Raw genomic sequence first — 23,511 nt, forward strand, 5'->3', positions numbered from 1 at the left:
AGTTCGGGCGGACGTGACGTCATGCTGGCAGAGAAGTAATTTCGAGAAAGTTAAGGGCGGATTGGTATCGAAACCCATATAAGCTACACAAAGGTCACAGGGATATATATATATATATATAGCGAGAGAGAGAGAGATAGAAAGAGAGAGGAGAGAGAGAGAGAGAACACGGCGGCTGGAGAAGAGAGAGAGGAGAGGAGAAAGGGGAGAAGAAAGAGGGAGGAAGGTAGGTGGCGGGGCGAACCTCGAAAGTCTAGAGATCTAGAGAAGGTTTCTGTCTGGACTGTGCTTTAAGTTTTTGAAGATTTCTATTTTCACTGGGTTCCTGAGGAATCGAGGTCCAGATCGAAGGTTGATTCGTGGGGATTGGCGAAGAGAGCTCTCGTCTCGGTTTGGATCGGCTCTGGATCGCTCGAGCGACGTTCTTTGTAGGCCTGGATGGCTGCCCTACAGAGGTATCTTCCTGTTCTGTTGTGATTCATGGTGGTTTTTTAAGTTTGGTTGGATTAAAAGTTTCATTACTTTTTTGGTGGGCGATGCTTTTAGCGAGCTGAGTTTTCTTGCTTGAAACTGTATCTGATTTCGAATACAGTTTTAGCAAGCTGAGTTTTATCTGTATTTGATTTGTTTTAGCAGCTCAGATCTGTTCATCTAAGCGCCGCATCGTCAAGGAATTCCTTTATCGTGCTTGAGAGGAACACTTGGGACCGAATTAGATCTTTGAAGCAGTTATCACAGGATAAGAAGAAACATTTATCTGAAGGCTAGGGAGTATTTAGTTCTGAATTCTGATCAGAAGCCGCGCTTCCTTGTTTGGATTTTAGACCTTTACGCTGGAGCGGTTAGGGGTTCCAGGAACTATGTCTTCCTTGAGCAGGGAATTGGTTTTCCTGATACTGCAGTTTCTGGATGAGGAAAAATTGAAGGAAACCGTTCATAAGTAAGCTTATATTTCTTGAACCGTGTGTCGTTTGAGGGTATTCTTTCTTTCTCCCATTTAATTAAGGTACCGGTTGAATTGTAGGTTGGAGCAAGACTCAGGCTTTTACTTCAATATGAAACATTTTGAGGATCTGGTTCAAGCAGGGGAATGGGATGAAGTTGAAAAATATCTTAGTGGTTTCACCAAGGTTGAAGACAATCGCTATTCCATGAAAATCTTCTTTGAGATTAGGAAGCAGAAATACCTTGAAGCCCTTGATAAGTGAGATCTTGGTACTCATTTGAAAGTTCAATTTTCAATCTTAGTTCACCTTTTTTTTTCAATAATTTATTTTGTGTTTGTACTCAGACATGACAGGGCAAAGGGTGTTGATATACTTATGAAAGATCTCAAAGCTTTTGCCTCTTTTAATGAGGAGCTATTCAAGGAGATTACCCACTTGCTTACCCTGGAGAATTTTAGGTAAGCTAGGTTGGATTTCAGTGGTGATGGCTTCTACAACTTGGCACAATAATTTGTGTATTACCTTATTTTTAAAATATTGGCAGACAAAATGAGCAGCTTTCAAAGTATGGGGATACTAAATCAGCCAGAAATATAATGTTTATGGAGCTTAAGAAGCTTATTGAAGCTAATCCTTTGTTGCATGATAAGCTGACATTTCCACCATTTAGAGCTTCTAGGCTACGGACATTAATCAACCAAAGGTATGCATTTCCTTTTCTTATACATTTATCACCAATACCATGCCCTTCACAATTACAATTTCAGTGTGAATGACAATAAGCAAACAATTTGGTTATAATCTGGCAATATAGACTTTTTTTCCATTCAAGATTTTGTTTCCTAACATTTGTGGCATCATTTTGGTTTATCATTATGCATATAATTGTTTATTTGCTCGTGTATTGATAGCAAATGATTGACATTTTAATTTAAACCAATTATCTGTTTTCTTGTTTAGTCTTAATTGGCAGCATCAACTTTGCAAGAATCCACGCCCAAACCCTGATATTAAAACACTTTTTACTGATCACTCGTGTGCTGCTGCTCCTGCCAGTGGAGCTCGTGTGCCTCCACCTACCAATGGTCCTCTTGTTGGAGCCATTCCCAAATCAGGGGCATTTCCACCAATAGGTGCTCATAGCGTAAGTGGAATATTCAACTCCTTTGTTGATATCTTATTGTTGTTCTTTTCATTGACTAATGTTGAATTCCTTATGTATGCAGCCATTTCAACCAATTGTCTCTCCGCCTGCAAGTGCTATAGCAGGATGGATGACAAATGCTAACCCATCATTGCCACATGCCGTTGTGGCACAAGCTCCTCCAGGTCTTGTGCAGCCTCCAAGTACAGGTTTTACCACTTCCAAATTCATGCACTACTTAGTGGCCTTGTATATTTTACAGTAGGTTGTTGATTCACTACCTTGTCTTCTATAGCTGCTTTTCTGAAGCACCCAAGGACCCCTACGAGTGCTCCTGGTTTGGATTATCAAACAGCAGATTCTGAATACTTGATGAAGAGAATGCGTATGGGTCAATCTGACGAGGTATGGAAGAGAAAAATTTGAGCTCTTTTATGATGCTTCATTAGCCATTTTTTGGTTGTTGTACTAAGATCTGAATTGATTTGGTTAATTATGCCTGAGCAACCAAAATGATTTCAATAGGTGTCATTTTCTGGTGCATCTCATCCACCCAATATTTACTCCCAAGATGATATTCCAAAAACTGTAATACGAACTCTTAATCAGGGTTCGAGTGTCATGAGCTTGGATTTCCACCCTTTGCATCAAACAATACTTCTTGGTAGTTTCTGGAACCATTTTATTCAGCGAAAGCATATGGTTATATATATATATATATATATATATATATATATATATATATATCTGTCTATGTATTTGTCTCAGCTCTGTCTTTGCTTCATAGTTGGAACAAATGTTGGCGACATTGGCATATGGGAAGTTGGGTCTCGAGAGAGGATAGCACACAAAACTTTCAAGGTTTGGGACATTGGGTCTTGTACTTTGCCCTTGCAGGCACTTCCTCAAGTTGAACATTTCTCTTACCTTTCTTTTTCCTACAACAATGTAAAATTTTGATTCATTTGGATTTTTGTGGAGTATTTAAATCTCTGTTTCTGTCTAATTTGCAGGCTGCACTAATGAAAGATGCTTCAGTATCTGTCAATAGATGTTTATGGAGTCCTGATGGATCTATTCTTGGTACAGAAACCAAAACTTAATCTGTTTTCGTTTGATTCTGATTCTACATGACGTAATCTGAGCTTCACTGCATGTTCTTTTTTGCTCTAACTCAGATTGTATCCTCTATGACCTCTTATAGGTGTTGCTTTTTCAAAGCATATTGTTCAGACATATGCTTTTAGTTTAAGTGGGGAATTGAAGCAACAGTTGGAGGTAAGTGAAAAGGTTGTTGGTTTGTGAGCATCCATATATTGGCATCTAACTGCTTGTTGTATAGATTGATGCTCATGTAGGTGGTGTTAACGACATTGCCTTCTCCCATCCCAAGAAGAGTTTGTCAATAATCACATGTGGGGATGACAAAACAATCAAAGTGAGCACTAGAATATATTCTTCTACTTGCACAGCATGATGAAAACTAAAATGCATGTCTCTTAATTTTTATTACATGAATGGCAGGTATGGGATGCCATTACAGGACAGAAGCAATACACATTTGAGGGCCATGAAGCTCCTGTCTATTCTGTATGCCCACACTATAAAGAGTCTATCCAGGTTTGATCATGCCCATTAAGATAGTTTTGCTAGATCCTCAGCTTGCTGTAGTTGACGTGTTGGTTTGGTCTCTTTGGTTTTCTGTTTGTGTTGGGAGATAGCTGGTAATTGCTCATTCAATCATAAACCTATTAAGTGTTGATTTTCATAATTTTTCATTATGCAGTTTATTTTCTCTACTGCCACTGATGGTAAAATCAATGCATGGCTCTATGATTATTTGGGGTCTAGAGTTGACTATGATGCTCCTGGGCATTCGTGCACAACAATGGCATACAGTACAGATGGAACAAGGTGACATTTGCCTCATGAACTAATGCTGACATTGCAATTAAAGTACTAAGCTCCGAGAAGTTTCAAATGTCTGCATTCTGTAACATGGTTCAACTTGTTGTGTGGTATCCATCCTTCATCTTATCAGTTTCTCTTCCTCTTTCTTGTGTGTTCTTGTGCATAGTGTTTTCTGTGTCCGAGAAGTTTGGTAAATTACATCTGTATGCTGCAACAAGTTTCAGCTCATGTGTTATAGTTGTCCTTTTTCATGTTAACCATAGTCCTTTTCCCCCTCTTTCTTGAGTGTTCATGTTCATACTTGGCCATACAAGCCATTGATTTAACTTCCGGATCATTCAGATGTGCTCAACTTTATATATTATCGCAGGTCACTGTTGAATATTGACATTCTTGTCCTTTAATCTTCTTGTAGGCTTTTTTCTTGTGGAACAAGTAAAGATGGTGACTCACATTTAGTTGAGTGGAATGAGACAGAGGGAGCTATTAAAAGGACATACTCTGGTTTTAGGAAGCACTCACTAGGAGTTGTCCAATTTGACACAACTAGAAACCGTTTATTGGCTGCTGGTGATGAATTCATGATTAAGTTTTGGGATATGGACAATACCAATGTTCTTATTACAACTGATGCAGATGGTGGATTGCCTGTTAGTAGTTGCCTTTTGCTATTTTGCTTTGATTATACTGCACATGAAAGTTTCAGCCGAAGTTTCTTGCTTTTCTTCTTCAGGCAAGTCCTCGCTTGCGATTCAACCGTGAGGGTTCATTGCTTGCGGTTACCACAAGTGACAATGGTATTAAAATCTTAGCTAATGGTGATGGGCAAAGGTTGGTGAGGCTGCTTGAGATGAGGGCTCTTGAAAACTCTCGAGGTGCTTCTCAACAGATCAATGCCAATCTAAAGGTATTCTTCATGCCAACTGTTTTTTTCAGAGAAATGATCTCTGATAGATACTCTTGAGAGATATCTTGTTACTCTATGTAGAACATATTTGTTATTAGTTGATGTGTTGTGCATATGTTGGACTTTTATGTAATACACAAAGGAATATTAAGTCACAAATGGATGCATGCCTTATTAAAATATTGGAGTAGAAATTGCTTTATTTACATCCTGTGCTCTAGTCAATACAGATTCTTGAGCATAGCAATCAATGTTAAACTAAGGGATGGACTGCTGATGCCATGTAGGTAGATGAAAATTTATCTTGTAAAGATTTGACATTGTGGAAAGGCTTGGGAAAATTCAAGCTTTGGATGAAGCCAAAGGCCCATGACTGTATCAAATTGGTTCAGATTTGAATCTTATGTTGTTTAGTTTTGGTTCAGTGTTTTATTTAGTTTCATTGGAGTTATTCTTGAGATTGGGTCAAATCATGTGTATCAGTCCTCTATTATTATTCATGCTTCTGTATCATTAATAGATGTCATTTCACATGATGCTACAGAAACTGAGTCTTAAGTCTTCGTTTAGTCTTTAAATTTAGCTCTCTAAATGATCTTGTTTCCTCTAGATTTTGAGAGTCATAGTGGGATTTCTATTAGCTTAGTCATGTATTTGCCAAAGAGGCACCTATTTCCTTCTTAAAAGGATGGTATGTGAATTTAGATAATTAAAAAAGTTTTATTTGCTTGTTGGCCCTGGTATCTCTATCTCTTCCTTGGTTCTCCTTCTGTTTATTCTTTTGCTCTCTAATTTGATATGATTATTACCCTGCTGCATATAAAAATCCTCTCCTCTGATAGAGAGGAGAACTCCTGTCCTGGTTTGATTTAAATAGATTACTGTTTGGTTTGGAAAAAGAAAATCTTTCTGTAGGGTTTTCAGACTTTTCTGCTTTCAACTATTTATTCTTTTAATTTTCCTCCTGCAGATTTGCATCTTTTGATTAACCATATTATTGATCTGGTTCTTGTCAATATTTTTGTTAATATCTTTTCATTAACCATATTCTTTTCTTCTTTTTTTTGGTATTCTGTTCCTTAATGAAAATAGCAACCAGAAAGGTTTTTGTATTCTGAATTACTTCTGCTCCAGTATCCATGATTCTGGGGTTCATCTGAGTTATGTCTAAAGATTTTGTTCAAGAAGTCTAAAGATTTTCATGACTAGTATGCCATTTAAGGTAACAAAGTTGTCGGCCAATTTGAAGATTGCATATGTCCAAATTTATATAATGATATATATTGCTATATGTTAGTAATCTTAGAAAAAGTATTTCGTAGACTGATGGTAGATTCAAGTGTTTGGGAGATTGTGTTTCTTTCAAATTCTTAAGCATTTATTCAATCTTCTCAATATTTCATTCTTTGCTTCATGCAGCCCCAAATTGTCAGTGCACTGGGAACTGTTTCAAATGTTTCAAGTCCTATAGCAGCTACCCTTGAACGAGCTGATCGAATCCTACCTGCTGTGTCAATGAGTAGCTTAGTGAGCTTGCAATGCATTACGAAGTGTTACAATAGCTTTCATCAAGTATTAAGGGATTAACTATAAATCAAATAACTGCAGGCTGCTATGGATAATAATAGGACAGCAGACATTAAGCCAAAGATCTCAGATGACACTGACAAGATAAAAAACTGGAAGTTAGTTGACATTGTTGATTCTGCCAATCCGAGAACCTTGCGGTTGCCAGATACATTGGCGACCTCAACCAAGGTATGTTTATGTTCCCCTAAAAAGAATTATGGATTTCTCGTATTGGCTTTTGTTAGAGGGAAGAACAAGTATGAGACATATTCTTTCCTTGAAAATGTTTTAATTTTTTTTTGCTTTCTCTGGTGATTGTTTTCGGTTGTAATTTTCTTGATATTTGTAATTAGAAGAGGGGCCAAGTGCAGAGCAGCCTCAAATGGTTCAACCCTGTAACATAATATGTTTCCGTAGGATACTTACTATATTCAGACTATAGGTGTAATGCCTGTATTCTGTTAGATGTTTAAGATGCTTGGGAGAGGGTTTTTCCTATGCTTTTAGATACTATACAATACGTAAGGGAGTAGCAGTTGTAAATTGGTCAATCAATATTAAGGTCTTGCAGACCATGCCTGCAGTCATCATCTGCTTGTGTAATACATGTCCTGTGTCCACCCCCAGCATGTGTCCAAATCACATTTTTACAGCCTACATATGATAGATTTGATGTGGTGTGCCATGCATTGGCACTGTACTGATAAGGCACACATCTTTATAGTCTCTACCATGCTAGTAATCTGTTGACATGGCATATGCAAAAAATTTCTTCTTTCAACTGCTTCAGTTAGATCTTTGAAATTGAATTATTTCCTTATCATCTTTCATAGTTGTGAATTTGATTGCTGTTGGGTAGTTTGCTGTAGTCATGGGTCCTCTTGAAAAATTCGACAACTACATATGTTTTATATTATACAAGCTATTGCTAATAATCCATGACACTTATTTGGATCCCAATATACGTAAATGTTGCTTTATGAACATACTAGAAGCATATCTATCCATGCATGCACTCTGTGTTTTACAGATCTTGTGTTACCACAGTGATTTTTAATTGAAGAAATCATGTTTTCTTTTTCCTGCACATTTATCTGTTGGAATTGTGACTGCTGTGCTGTGGACTTAAAAGTGTTGATCTGTTGACATTATAATCTTTTGATATGCAGGTTGTTCGTTTGTTATATACAAACTCTGGGCTAGGAGTATTGGCACTTGGTTCCAATGCTATCCATAAACTCTGGAAATGGACACGTACTGAGAGAAATCCTTCTGTCAAAGTCAGTAATTATCATTTATTAGAATAATACATACACTGTTAAATTGTTTTCTAATTTCTTCTTGTGTTAATTCTCTAGTCAACTGCATCTGTTGCCCCTCAGCTGTGGCAACCATCAAACGGTATTCTTATGGCCAATGAAACAAGTGATAGCAATCCAGAAGAAGCAACTGCATGTATTGCTTTGTCCAAGAATGACTCCTATGTTATGTCTGCATCTGGTGGAAAAGTTTCTTTATTTAACATGATGACTTTCAAGGTATGAGGAGTTTTTAAATTCTATGTGCAACTTTTGTACCTTGGATCAGTGAACATACTTTAGGAGCATCTTCCCGTTGTCACTTCACACCAAAAATGTTTCACAGGTTATGACAACATTCATGCCACCCCCACCTGCAGCCACCTTCCTAGCATTCCATCCTCAAGACAACAACATTATTGCGATTGGAATGGAAGATTCTACTATTCAGATATACAATGTTCGATTTGATGAGGTGAGCAATCTCATCTTTTTGTATTTGCTCTATGAGTATGCTCCGTCTGTGTGTTCTTGCAATCAGACTTAAAACAGCATTTCTAGCATCCTATCACATTACCGACTTATCAGAAATTTGGCTTCTTTATATGCCCATAGGAACTTTCTTATTCAGATAAATTCAGATAAAAAATAAACACAATATCACATTTTTTATATAATTGTTTAAATATATTGGGTATATTTTGCGTTTCATGATCATGGAGAAAACTTAATAAATTTATTTGTTTCTTATTTCTTTTCCCATTTCATGCATGCTTGTAGGTTAAAATCAAGCTCAAGGGTCATCAGAAAAAGATAACTGGCCTAGCATTTTCGCAGCCACTAAATGTTCTCATTTCTTCAGGTGCTGATACTCAGGTATGCAGACCAAATAATATTTATGCTTTAGTATTGTGCTTTGTACTTCTACTAATGTTGAATAGAGGAATTACTAGTTTCTTGTCATTAAATTAATTAAAAAAAAATGTTTTTTGCATTGATTTGGCTCTTAACTATGCAAGTTCTAGTTCTTATGGGTATTATGAATTATAGTTCTTATTGATTTTTAAGCAGGTCCTATTCTAGAATAGGACATTTTTTAACTTCATCATATTCTCACTCGAAAGGGTTGTTAACTGATGAAGTGAAATGGCAGCTCTGCATGTGGAGTATTGACGGATGGGAAATGAAAAAGTCACGAATTATCCAAACACCGGCTACTCATGCAGCTCCAATGGTTGGTGACACCAAAATTCAATTTCACAATGACCAGACACATCTCTTAGTTGTCCATGAAAGCCAACTGGCAATCTATGACAACAAGCTTGAATCTTTGTGCTCGGTTAGTTTTTGTGCTCTAATCATTGTAGTTCTACTTAAAGAATGCATGGGAACCATGTTAACAAGTCAGTATCTGTTGTTGCTAATTTCTCGAATCTATTAGTTATTCATGTTTTCATATGCTTCTCACTTTCCTTGAGGGCACTTCTTATACTTCATCTAATTTCTGGTTATAATGAGAATACAAGTATCACAGCATGTTTCCCAGTAAGACACTCAATTTATACTTGGTAGTGACTATATTCTTAGGTCTGTTATTACCCATCTGATATTTAATAAATTTACAACATTGTTGGAATTTCTGGCTGAGAAAATGCCAAGCATTTTAGATGCTTTTGTCTAGATCCTAATGATTGTTTGTGTTTGATATGCTGCTTCATGTATGTAAGGTTAGAATGAAGAATCACTTCTATCTTTGATAATAGATAGCTGTTGTTCAAGCCTTCCAAGTTCTATTTGTTAGATTATGTAGTCATGTTTAATTGGATAAAGTATATTATAGTTCTGATTGGATTCTAATTAAGGTTATCGGCCAATAGAAAAGTAGTCTAATAATAATAGGACTCTTTATTGGGGATGACCCTGATAGGAGGGAATCTCCTAATTGTTTATCCTAGGTTATCTGCTCTCGTTTATAAATAGACAGGATCTTCTAGGGACTATATACAGAAGAGAAATTATAGATCTACTCTCATCTCCCTTTAGCCCCTATTCCATTGCTTATAGTGGTCGGATAGAAAGAGAGGAGAAGGCGAGCCTAGTTCTCACTGCATATTATTTCCTTCGGATTAGATGATGGTGCGTTTGCAGATCAGAAGAAATGTATTCTGAATATTATCGAGAGGTATGCATCCTAAATTTAAACTATTGTTATTTGATCTCAGATTCTGTTAAGTTTTTCACATAATAGTAGCATGATTATAATTTTTATGCTTACAATTATATCAAAACTTATTTTGAAATCAAATATCCTATATCATAAAAGCATTATATCTGTTTTGTGTTATCACCCTTTGCTTGCGAAGGGTGATATGATCTATTTTGTTTATCTCGTAGTCACCTGCTTGTGGGTGATGAAGGTTTCTTGCCCACACAGGTGGAATTATGGATAGAAAGTTGCTGCTTGATCTTGGTTGACGGGCTATGTTAGTAGTTTATTGTCGGCGATGGTGCTATGAAGGCTAGTAGCCTGCCAATGAAGGGTGATCCGATCTATTTTGTTTCTCGTAGTTGCCTGCTTACGGGCAATGAAGGTTTCTTGTCCACACGAGTGGAATTATGGATAGAAGGTTACTGCCTGATCTTGGTTAACAGGCTGATTCGACAGTTTACTGTCAACGATGGTGCTATAAAGGCCAGCAGCCTGCCTTGGTCACTAGCCCTATTGCGGGCTACGACTATGTAGGTGACAACATTGTATACAGCAACGACATAAGCTACAGTAGTGCTACATATTGTCACGGACAAACTTCTAAACAAGGTGTTTGATGTAATGCTTATGTATGTCCGTGTCTATTGGCATGTTCATGCCTTGTACAACATGTAAAGGGGCGGCCGAAGGCTTAATAGTCCCATTTTAGTTGGGTTGGTGGCCTCTTTAGGCTTGTAAATAAAGGTTGTGTCATGTAGACACGTGCGAGAGCTTTTCGGTCTGTAATGGACCATTTTACCCTTTGTTGTGCCACTGTTCAGAGCTTGTAAAGTCTGTTTGTAATTTGCATTGTCTATGAAGTGTTTTTCGGAGATGTTTGCTTGTGGATCCCGTTGGAGGCGTTCTCTCTAACCCGTTCTCTCTTTTGGTGGTCCTAAGGGACAATGGGAGGCTTCGGGGAGGCTGACATTTGCGGACGGACGCGCGAGGGTGCCGCACGACTTAGGCAAATCCAGCTAAGTCCGTGTCATATGGTATCAGAGCGGGACAAGCACTCATAGAAACACTTGACATGCAAACGTGGGGGACCTAGCGGGGCTGCGTTGAGGGCAGTCAGCAACGCGCGACCGTTTGAGGGAAAACGGGCATGGAGATGTAGGGAAAAGAGTCGCTCAGAGGAGCGGGCATCTGAAATTGGCATTCAGAGGAATGGCCAACCCTTCGCGCAAGAGGCACCACGAGAACAGGCAAGCTTGGAAGAATTTGGAGCGCACAAAGGTTGGGATGGCTGAGTTTGAGCTACGACTCAACGTTGACAACTATACTTGATGGTGCTCTAGGCAAGCGAGGCGCTTGGCAAGAATGAGACCATGCAAGGTGGAATGAGTTGCGCAACGACCAAAAGAGTTATGCAAAGCTCACAAAGGTGAGGGGAATTGCTAACTCGAAGAATTTGGTACCCATGCATGGGCTTGTATGCGGACGACGGAATGTTCGTGGCCATCCCAAGGCGACCGAGACTCGGCGCCATGGAGCATTGAAACTTTCTCTTTGGCAAGCGAAGGATACGTCCGTAGGAGGCTGAAGTGTGCAATGAGTTCAGCATGTTGCTAGGCCTTGAGGGGTGCAGTGGGGGCTGTATTGACGTGGAGTCGCAATCTAGCAAGTGCGTTTGCAGGAGGCAGAACAATGCACAGTTTGTTCAGCAGATCGGAGTAGTCCAAGGGGAAGGTGGTCTCCGAAATGAAGAGAGATGTTGCTCCAACGGGATAGTTATCCAGGAGGGATAAGTCCCGGCTCTCCAGAGGGAGAATCATGTGAGACGGACCTCACATGTTGAGGAGGAGTACCTCACAACAACAACTCCACGAAGCTCGATGGACTGAGCAAGCGGCGAGGAGTTGTCGCATGATCTCGCTCGAGAGAATGCATTAGTGGATGCATTGCGAGATCAAGTGGGGGAGCGACCTGAAGCAACTTAAATGAAGGCACACTTGGAGTCGATGTGGAGATCGGACTCAAGGGAGGGCTGACCTGTGGAATGGTGGGCACGAGGGCCACCATCGACTCAATGCGAAAACGAGGAGCGGAGCAACTTGGGCGTAACTTGGTGAAGTACCCAAGCCGCATGAAGGGAGCCAGCAGAGAAGTTGGAACATGGAGCAGAAGCACAGTGCTTTCCTTAGACAGAGGTCAAAGACATGAACTCTTGCAGAGGCAAGAGTAGGATCATGTTGTTCCATGGGTCCTTCATTCTGACGGAGCGGACTCATCTTGCATGGTGCCAAAGACGAAGGGAGCTTCTAGGCATATGCACCTTATCTCGGAGGAGCATTTGATGGAGGAACTAAGGCGACTCAATTTGCGGAGGCGAAGTTGGGTTCAGAAGGCCTTAGCACGGGGCAAGAGGACGCAGAGGCGGGTACTCTTGAAGAATATGCCACAATGTTGCCATTCAAAGTTGCCATGAAGGAAGCAGTGCGCAGCGGAGATTGTGTTGGTAGGGGCAGAGGCCCAGGATCCAGACAATGGTGCACAAATTACAGTGAAGTCGGTGGACTTCGGGAGCTACTAGGCGACGGACTGTCCTAGAGCGGTGCTTCATCTAGGTGTGACCCAAGAGTGGGTGGATGAAGGTCGATTGCCAAATGAGCGAACAAAATCGAAGGTGGAGGAGACCCTGCGATGTATTGGCAGAGGCCACACATGGAGGGTTCACAATTCGAGTTTATTCCACAAGGATCAGAATGCAATGGAGATGTCACCAGGAGGCGACATGGTGCAGCGGATCGTGGTGGGACAGTTCGTGGCAATGCGATACACACGACAGAGTCCCGGGAGGGACTAGATCATATGGAGGTATGATCGGGAGCTACTGGGAGCTCCACTTCGGTGAACAACATGACGGCAAGAAGGGCTATGGATTCAAGGAGTGAAGGCCATAGTACTGCAGAGGCGGGTCTTCCGTGCGTGCATCGAATTTTGCTTCGGATGAAAGCCTTGGTCATCAGCATATGGGGGCTGGGTTCCACCAAGGGAAAAGTTCGAATGCAAGTACCAGTGAGTTCCATGGGAGGAACTTGATCATGCAGAGGTATGATCGAAGCAGCTGGAGAGTTGGACTGCTCCAGAGCTCATATTCGCTTAAGGGAGCCCGGCAAGTCAGAGGACAAGGCCGAGTAAGCGAACGTTGCTACCAAGGAAGCTAAGGAGAACAGAATCGGTGCAAACCCTACAACGTGATGGCAGAGGCCATGCATGGGAGTTGCAGTCTGTCTTTCCATCGACCAAACAGACTGCTTGGAGAACACAGAGGTGTTGAAGCAGGAGGTCGAAAGGGGCGAGGAAGCGACGACGAGTCCAGAGGGACTTAGCTACCTAAAATCAAGCAATCAGTTAGAATGAAGGTGGACTCGGAGGTGTGTCACGGAGGCATATCTACTGATTGTGAAGAAAAGGGATGGAGATGCGAGGCGATGGATAGTAGTGCCATGGGCATAACAGCGCCATGGTACCGCAGAGGCGGGACTTCCGTGAAGGTCATTGATCCCTTGCTCTCACGGAGGGAGAGCGCTTGGTCGTGAAAGGGGCCGAGGAGGTGGAGCATGCAGAGGCAATCTCCAAGTACCGAGACAAGGCTGAAGGGCAGAGGCCAAAAAACTTCGTAAGACCGGTGTCAACAAGTTTCTCATCAAGATAGCCGTAAGTGAAGGACTTCGGGTCATGCAAGAGTGCACGACCAAGGAACGAAGCAGGCAATACGTGGTGTTGTACCTTTGCTACTCAGTGGAGTAGGCGGCATGGTTGATGGAGAAGACGGTACAATCCCAGAGGCGACCTCATCTATCAGAGAATTACTCCAAGTTGGGGTGAAAACTTCCTGCATTCCAGAAGTTCAATGGCATTGAGAAGGTGAATCACTGTAGCTAACTCAACGCAAGGAGTGCAAACACTTCAAGTGCTTCAGAAGTGTGAGCAAAGAGCAGGCGAAGGCCAGTAACCAGCTCGATGCATGAAGTACAACCTCGAGGAGGCGGGCGAAGTCAAGTAACCTTTGCCTTCTCAACTCTTAAGAGAATGGGCGAAACCGAGTACCCCAGTTCTCTTATCTATCCAGCAGAGGAGCTCTGCACAAGTTCAAAGACCCTTCGAAGATAATGGAAGACAATAGTTGTCAAATCCTCACCAACGGTGATCAGTGCTACTGAGAGTAGATTGTCCGCTTCATTTCCCAACGAAATGCCAATCGAAAGCGGAAGTGATGCGAACCTACTTGGATGTGACAACTAACTGAAAGAAGAGTCAATGAGCAGATTTTGTGGAGGAAGGACCCAAAACTTCAGAAGTTTGTGAGGCGATGCTCGTTAAAGCTCCAACAAGCATCCACCCAGTTCAAGCAGCATGTGGAAATTTTGAGAAACTGGCGCAGTAAGAATGGTCTTTTCCTTCATTTGGTGGATCCGCAGGAATCAACGAGGATCAATACAACTCAGCCAACCCCACACCAGAGTCAGAGTCATTGGCGAGTTGAAGCAGCATGGCAGATCAAAGGTTCGACTACTCAGAAACAGCAGCGGAGAGCAGCTGGGAACCAGGAGGCGCATTGCAGCTGGAGCAGAAGATTGAAGACTCAGCAAAGGCGAAGAGTTGCAGTGTTCACAAAGGCTTCGACGAGGACGTCGAAGGGATAAGTGGGGGAGAATGTCACGGACAAACTTCTAAACAAGGTGTTTGATGTAATGCTTATGTATGTCCGTGTCTATTGGCATGTTCATGCCTTGTACAACATGTAAAGGGGCGGCCGAAGGCTTAATAGTCCCATTTTAGTTGGGTTGGTGGCCTCTTTAGGCTTGTAAATAAAGGTTGTGTCATGTAGACACGTGCGAGAGCTTTTCGGTCTGTAATGGACCATTTTACCCTTTGTTGTGCCACTGTTCAGAGCTTGTAAAGTCTGTTTGTAATTTGCATTGTCTATGAAGTGTTTTTCGGAGATGTTTGCTTGTGGATCCCGTTGGAGGCGTTCTCTCTAACCCGTTCTCTCTTTTGGTGGTCCTAAGGGACAATGGGAGGCTTCGGGGAGGCTAACCTTTGCGGACGGACGCGCGAGGGTGCCGCACGACTTAGGCAAATCCAGCTAAGTCCGTGTCAATACGGTGGTACAAGAGGGGGACGATGTTAAGGGTTTCGCGATAGGTGGTCGTCGGTGAGCTGTCATCTATGTTGGCAAACGACTTGCTATCCATGATGGTACAACATAGGGCGATGATTTGCTTTATCATCGACCTTGCTGTGGGCAACAAACTATTGTCGGTGGCATCATAGGGAGTCGTGGCAATAGGACTCTAGCAGTCTAGCTGCTAGCATTGACGTGCGCTGGTTCTAGTGATGGCCGAAGGTGATGGTGGCGTTACGATATTGGGCTCTATAATGAGGAGTCTCATGACCGTTGTAGGGTTGTACCACAAAGTGTTAATAGAGACCTGGGTAATAGTGGCAGTGTGATAGCCTTGTTGAGGGTGGTAGTTGCACAAGGTCATGGCATGTTATGGTAGGAAAGATTGCCATTGTGTGTCATTATGATGATGGGATTGGCAATGGAAGCATCACCGAAGGTCGCTAGATGTTGCAACGAGATAGGAGGCATCATGGCAGGAAAGTGTTGCTGCGGATGGCACATCATGATGGCGGTCATCAACACCAACTTGATGGCAACCTGAGACCAATCTAGGTGTCGCAGATGAGGTGCACAATGGGATGGTTTTTTGTAGACATGTGCTTATCCGTGTTAGAGTCATCGAGATCCGCGATGGTAGTTTAGGTGCTACTTGCAGACAATAGCCTAGCATTGGAGTGAAAGGTCGAGGGTCATGTAGTAACCGTGCGATAGAGATGCCATGGTGAGATGGCTGTGCATAGCACTAGTTGGGTGTAGGCGGTCGGCAGTGCAGCGCCTCAAGTGACGTTGAAGGGCTTCTTGGGCGACGGTGATTTGGGTATTGCTCCCAACAGCGACGTGAAGGGTGGTCGATAAGGCACTGCAATGCAACACAGGGTAGACGGCGGATTGTTGCGCTGCGATAGACGACAACGATTTGGATGGTTTGCTATGTTGCGGACGACGACACACGATCAATGGTGCACCATCACTAGCAAATGTGAAGAGGATGTCATAGTCTGTGCTATGGAGAAGCTACGAGGAAGAACCAACAATGGGGAATGAGTCTACTAGGATTGTGGTCAAAATTAAATTTGATCAAATCTTACCCTAAATTTAATTTTCATCCGACCTTAATTTTGACTTAGTCAAATTTTAATTGTGACCTCAAACCAATCCTATGGATTTTGACCTAGTTAACCTTGATTTTAACTTAATTTGGGAAAGTTTAATTTTGATCAATTTTGTCCATGGTCAATCCCAATTTATGATCAGATTTGATTTTGACCATAGCCTGATTGAATTTTGATCATAGCCTAATTTAGACCTAATTTGGCTCAAATTCTAAGTTTTTGACTGATTTTGACCTCGGTCAACTTTTTTTTTGATCGAACCCTAATTTTGGCTAATTTTAACCTTGGTCATATCTAATTTTGACTGGTCTAATTAGGCTGATGTTTGACCCAAATCGATGAGCCCAATTTAGATAGTTCAATTCTAGGCTTGTCTAATTAAATAAGATCAATTGGCCTAATTTAGGGTTTCATATAGTATTTAAAAATTATAAATTTCTTTTATAGTTTTCTCATATGAAATATTTGTAAAAATTTTTATTTACTTGTGGTACTTAAATTCCAATTATTGCTTTTGGATATTTATATGATTATTCACATACATATTAAAAAAATTATAAAATAATATTTATTTTTCACATAAAGTCATGATTATTATTTTATTATGATTATAATCTTCAAATAAGTTTTTATATGTTAATTAATGTTCAATAATTATTATGATTATTATTATTTTATTATTAAATTATTTCTGCTTGCATTACATTGAAGAAAATTTAGTGAATATTATTTGTAATTTATATTCCTAAGTTTTATCTAACTTATAGTCGCTAAAGTGACCTTTGATGATAGGATTATGGAGTGTAAACTACAATAATATTTTTCCATATACATGATATTTAAGATGTATTTTATATTTTTGTATTAGTTTTATAGCCACCAAAGTGGTATAGACTAATAAATTTATAAAATTATATTATAGAATTAGTCTTAAATGATATTAAAAAATAATATTTATAATGACATACATAATTAGGAGATTTAGATAATCCTAAAATAATATTTACGTCGAATAATTATGTGATGGGATAGGATGATATGCTAATATTTCACCCAAAGGTGAAATAAAGATTATATCAATAGTCTAACATTTGTTGAAAAACTCAAAACATTAATATTATATTATTTTTATTGTTAAAGTGATACTTTCTATTATATTGTTATGCTTCTAGTGTCTCTAATTTTTTTGGATTATTTTTTTATAAATGATTTGGACATATATAACTTATAATAGGTATGTCAGACCTTATCCGAACTTGTTAGGAGGATCATATAATTAACTAATGAAAATTCTATAGAATAAATAGTTGGAGTAAATAATTAAGAAAGGTTTATTTAGGCTTATCTTTATAACAATTACTAGTAATATTTAGATTCTATTGCAATATACAACTTTCACACTAAAATTTATTAACAAGTCATTGGCTGACACATTAATGAAAGAACTAATTACATATCAGTATTACAACATTCGAGGAATTCTATAATATATCCTCGATATGACTGACAAGGCTACAAATTTCAAGAATATTAGACATGGTGTATCCTTCTCGTATAGTTTATTTGTAGTTCTCTTCATTCTTAGTAAGACGCGTTTAAGATTCATAACAATACAAATAAAGTAGAAATTAAATTTAAATGAGCTGACTAATATACGTATTTAGGAAGAATTAAGATTAAAGTGGGAAATATCTCATGATATTCTACATACTCATAAAAAAAGTTGAAACATAATTCACCAAATATATCTGTTAAGTTTATAAGGGCTATACAAACTTTATATGTTTCGAATCAAATATTATGAAAATCTTTTTTAATATTCGGTGGATTGTATTTGATTCTTTAGCTCATGTTACTAATAATGGATACGATTTCATTTTAACTCGAAAAAGTCAAAGGAGCATAAAAGATTTATTGTTATAGGGAATCATTTTAAGCGATAATTATGGTTACTCATTGCTTACGTTTAAAGATGATTCATTTGATGGATATTGAGGATACATACTATGTTTTTACAATTTGAAGAATTTAATTTCTTATTTAGAATTGTTAGGAATTAGGATATTATCCTTTGTTTTAGTAATGACAAACTCAATGTATTTATGATTCAATAAAAGTTTATTATGAAGTTTTGTATGATGGTTTGTACTGATTTAATGTGAATTTTAAATTTATAACGACTCTACAGTCAAATATTTGAAATGAAATGTAGTTTCAGAAACTCCTTGAGATTATATATACTTACATCTGTGAATCATTCCATGTTTCCTATTGTATGAAGAAAGAAAATTTATCATCTTTATAAAAGATTTGTCAAAATATAATTATATATATCTAATTCATTTAATGTTTTAGGCTGTTGACACCCTTACGTGTATATAAATAAATTTGAGAGATAATTAGATAGAAAAGTTAAAAATTATCAGATTCGATAGGGGTGGTGAATTTTATAGATAAGGATCAGGGTTTTGATCTTTTTGCTAGATTCCTATAGAGTAGTGAATTAATAAGAGTAATAATCTTGAAATTTAGTATTGGGTAAAGACAAATTGATTTGATGAAGGTAAACAACAAAATAATATTGATAAACTCATACATAATGTTGATATCACTATTAATGAACTTGATGAATAACCACAATCGATAGTCTTGAAAAAATCTTAAAGGGAAAGGAGATCTGTCAATTTTTATAATTATGTTATATGTGTGTAAAAGCTAGATTATAACATGGTATGCAATTTTGAATGGTACCGGGCGGTACGTACCGGTCCGACGATATACTGGTACGCGGATCGCTCGCTACCGGACGGACTGTGCTACAGTGCTACAGTAGTACACTATAGAGTACTACAGTGCTACAGTAGAGGAAAATAGCTCGGTAAGCCCTGGTGTACCGCTCGGTATGCCGGTACCGTACCGTACCGTACCGAGCCAACCTCGAAATACCGGTACGGTACGGTATTGCATACCTTGGATTATAACATAGGATTCAGAAGGATCTCTTATTGTTTTTACAAGTTATAAAAAGTGATTATTCTAAAGAGTAATACGATGCAACAAAAGAAGAGTTAAAATTAATGGATTGGAGTGATGTCTGGAAAATCATCGACGTATCCAATAATTGTAAAAGAGTTAATTGTAAATTGGTCTTTAAGATTAAACATGACTCAAGAGATAATATTTAATGATATAAATGAGATAGCTTACATTATTGGCATTAAAATATTTAGGAATATATCTCAAATATTGCTAAGATTATGTCAGAAATGGTATATTTATCGGGTCTTGGATAGATTTAGTATGCAACTTTATTCAGCTTGATATACCTATTACCGTATGTGAAAATTTTAGTCTAAACTAGTGTTCAAAGAATGACTTGGAAAAGAATCAATAAGAAATATTGGTTATGGATATGTAGTTGGAAGTTTATAATATACTTAAGCTTCTACTAGACTAGATATTAGTTTTACAATAAAGAATGCTAGGCAAATATAGAATTTCCCATAAATAGAACAATAGAAGGCTACAAATAAATTGATAAGATGTCTATAAAAAGCAAAGAGTTATATGCTCACATATATGGGATCAGATCAGCTTGAAATGATGAAATTTTCATGTGTTGATTCTGCAAATTGTTTTAACAATAGAAAGTTCATTTTACGATTTATCTTTATATTAGTTAGAGGGATAATTTTTAAGAATAGTATAATACAAAGTGTATTATCGAAAATAGAAGTTTATTTCATAGTATGCTTTGAGGCTACTAATCAAGCTTTATAACTGCGAAAATTTATCTCAGGACTTGGTGTGGTTAGACTCAATTGCCAAGTTACTAAGGATATTTTATGACATATCACAATAATTTTCTTCTCTAAGAATAACAAGTACTCTAGCAGTTCTATGCATTATCATATTAAGTATATGATCGTCAAAGAAAGATTCCAAAAATAACTAGTGTATTTATTGCTGATCTATTTACTAAGGCCTCACAACCTAAGGTATTTAAAAAACATGTTCTTACGATTGTGTTTGTGGACAACTCATAAAAGATATGATGATGCATATTTGAGTGGCCATCATAATTGATATTTTCTCTTACGTAATTAAAATTATTTGTTTTTGTTATCTTGTTCACATTTATGTATGTATATATTATGATTAAATGTAATAATAGGATTGTCTTGACAAGATAAATTACGGGGGTCGTTATGGATTGTATTAGAAAAGACTAACAATATTGTAATACATAGAAAGAAGTATGATATTAATAATATACAATCGTATGACTCGTATTGATAGTCAGATTTAATGTAGTATTATTGTATTTATTGGATTTATTGGCCTGCTTTATAAAATTCGTGGTCACATGTAAAATATTTTTTTAAAATTTAATTAGTGAAAACTATTTTTAAAAAAGGTTTTCTTATTTATTATGATTTTAAATTCTTTTATATCATATCAATTAATGGGCTAAGTGGGAGAATGTTAGACTACGTGACCCTGTTTAATTGGATAAGGTATATTATTGGATTCTGATTATGGTTATCGACCAATACAATAAAAATTCAATTATAATAGGATTCCTTATTAGGGATACTCTAATGGGAAAGACTCATAATTACTTATCTTAGGCTATCTACTCTTGACTATAAATAGACATGGCCTTTTATCACCCCTTAGTCCCTAGTTCATTGTTTATAGTGATCCTATGAAGGATAGGAAAAGAAGAGAAGACGAGTTTAGTTCTCTTTACAAATCACTTCCTTCGAATCGAATAACAGTGTGTTTACATATAAGAAGAAATGTATTCTAAATGATATCGAGAGGTATGCATCTTAAGTTTAATCTATTGTTATTTGACTTTAGATTATGATATTAAAGTTTTTTGACATGACAGTAGCATGACCATAGTTTTTATGCTTCCACTATTAACTTACAATATACCTTCTGCCAACGCACTTACAAATTTTTTTTCTCTTGTGCAGTGGTTACCTAGAGATACACTACCAGCACCAATTTCTAGTGCAGTGTATTCATGTGATGGTCTACTGGTATACGCTGGATTTTGTGATGGTGCCATTGGAGTTTTTGAATCAGATAGCCTGAGGCTTCGTTGCCGGATTGCACGGACTGCCTACATAAGCCCATCCATTTCTAGGTAATGCTAGTTGCTTTCAGTGGATTTCATGTGCTATCTCAAAAAAGTTGGGAATCTGCAAGGCTTTGTTTTGTGTATGCGAATGTCGTTTCTGTTGTTTTTTTGCCGGTAGAACATTATTAGCAAGTACTACCTAAGTTATACAGTAAGGTATTTATAAAATCATCTATTCATTTAAGAAATTACTGGTGACTTATCTTTGATGTTTCCTAGGTGATCAGAAACATGTATTCACTCTGTTGTTTTTCCTCCTCTATGTTTTATGCGCCGTGAACCTTATATTAGCATGTACTACCTAAGTTATGCAAATGTATAAGGCATTTATGAAATCAGTATTATATTAGGGGATCAGAAATATGTTGTCCTCTGATGTGCTTTGTTCTTTCTTTCTTTCTTTTTGCAGTCCTGGAGCAGCTTATCCCATGGTGATCGCAGCTCACCCATCTGAACCCAATCAGATAGCCTTGGGTATGAGCGATGGTGCGGTGCACGTAGTGGAACCATCCGAGGCAGACTCAAAATGGGGGGTAGCCCTTCTGCAGGAAAATGGAGCTTTCCCACCCGTCTCCTCCAATCCTCCTTTGAACAATAGTCAAGCATCAGATCCCCCTCCTAGGTGATTAACCTTTCTTTAGTAGAACAATAGTTACATTCCTAGATGGGCATAGTAGGAGAAACATTTGTGTGACAACAGCCACCTCCAATTTCACAGCTTCTTCCCTTTTGTTTCTGCTAACCTGTTCGTTCTTGTAAAGCCCCTCGTATCTATTTGGGTGGCAATAGATGAGTTGTAACATATGTAGCTACCATGGATTTCTTTTCTCCTCTGTTCTCATAAATTCCAGTGGATATCACAGCATTTTAAGAGAAAACTCATGGTGGACATTGGCTTGCTTCGTTCATCTGATCGATGCCAATTACAATTCCTTATTTCTAAAGAACACTGGGGATGATGATAAAGCAAAGCAGCCTGCCATTTCTGTTCCCATCCCTGAATGCCAGGAATGGATGATACCAGAATAAGTTAAATTCTTTTATTGCCTCTTATCTGTTTCAGTATCTGAAAATTACATCCTTTTCTCCCTTTCTTGATCAGAAATGAATAACTCATATTATTATTTTAAATAAAACTCATATCAATTGAACTCGATAGATATTAGCTAGCAATTTTGATTTTAATTTGGAAACATAGGGACCTTGCGATAAAATATTAAAGTTTTTATCAAGCTAGCTGGCACCTTCTTACTTACATAGTTGCATTAGCTTAATTCATTTCAATATATCAAGTTTGATTAACTTTGATGGGGATTATTATTTTTGAAAAATAATTACCCTACTTGCTTCATTCCCATCATCACTTATTAGAACAAAATCACCACATTAATTTCATATAAATAATTTTCTTTTATATTTTGCAAGAATAAACAAAAATGCAAACCACATTATATTGACTGATTTAGGCCTGTATCTAATGTGAACTAAGACTTATATTGACCTATAAAGATCTGATAGATGTATTTATCAATCATTAACTTAGGTTTAAATATCTTAAGCCTGTATCTAATGGTATGATGTCGTCTCCTTGGTGAGTCTCAGCAGCAATCCATGGACTGATGATTGCTGTTCTATTCAATTCCTGGGACTTCCACTTCTAATCCTTTCCTTCAGTGCTATGATGGCACAGGGAGGCTTGTCTCCGGATCAGATTATGTTTGAGCGTTGTGTTGGCATAATGAATAGCAGCCCTTGTAATAATAAAACCCAGTTGGATTTATTCTCAGTGTGTTATGAATCCCCTACAATAGCATATCCGAGAGCAGATGTTGGACCTTTTGAATTGGTTTGTTGTCTCAGATGCCTATGCTCCACTGTTTCTTCAGTGTGTATTGGTGGAACATATTGTGGATTACATTACGAAGACACTCACTCACACAGCAACAGGGAAGATCTAAATCTTTGTGGCATCATGCACACTATATGAACCGACCAGTAAATTGTTAATAGGAATCAAGATCACAACAGATGAGAGAGCTCATTGTTTAGGACTGTTAACTTGATAGTTGTGCATTATTTCTTATAG

General features: G+C 38.2%; 1 protein-coding gene across 2 annotated transcripts; it reads left to right on the forward strand.

The window, feature by feature from the left end:
- Positions 1–146: 146 nt before the first annotated feature.
- LOC103980604 (protein TOPLESS-RELATED PROTEIN 2) lies at positions 147–22,333 on the forward strand. 2 transcript variants are annotated; one of them, XM_065148235.1, is made up of 26 exons: positions 147–455; positions 637–940; positions 1,025–1,204; positions 1,292–1,405; positions 1,492–1,650; positions 1,908–2,091; positions 2,174–2,294; positions 2,387–2,496; positions 2,617–2,755; positions 2,879–3,000; positions 3,105–3,174; positions 3,296–3,369; positions 3,434–3,529; positions 3,616–3,711; positions 3,878–4,005; positions 4,418–4,652; positions 4,736–4,909; positions 6,329–6,436; positions 6,518–6,667; positions 7,648–7,758; positions 7,837–8,016; positions 8,123–8,251; positions 8,557–8,652; positions 8,930–9,115; positions 21,259–21,431; positions 21,835–22,333. In XM_065148235.1, exons 2-26 carry the CDS (start codon positions 861–863, stop codon positions 22,049–22,051), a joined length of 3,432 nt encoding a protein of 1,143 aa, XP_065004307.1. In that variant the 5' UTR covers positions 147–455; positions 637–860; the 3' UTR covers positions 22,052–22,333. The 2 variants fall into 2 exon arrangements, with proteins under 2 accessions (XP_065004307.1, XP_009395319.2); XM_009397044.3 differs by having other exon boundaries at positions 148–455; positions 2,174–2,300.
- Positions 22,334–23,511: the final 1,178 nt, after the last annotated feature.

The sequence above is a fragment of the Musa acuminata genome, chromosome BXJ3-4 (genome assembly GCF_036884655.1).
Source record: "Musa acuminata AAA Group cultivar baxijiao chromosome BXJ3-4, Cavendish_Baxijiao_AAA, whole genome shotgun sequence".
In the NCBI taxonomy this organism is placed as follows: domain Eukaryota; kingdom Viridiplantae; phylum Streptophyta; class Magnoliopsida; order Zingiberales; family Musaceae; genus Musa; species Musa acuminata.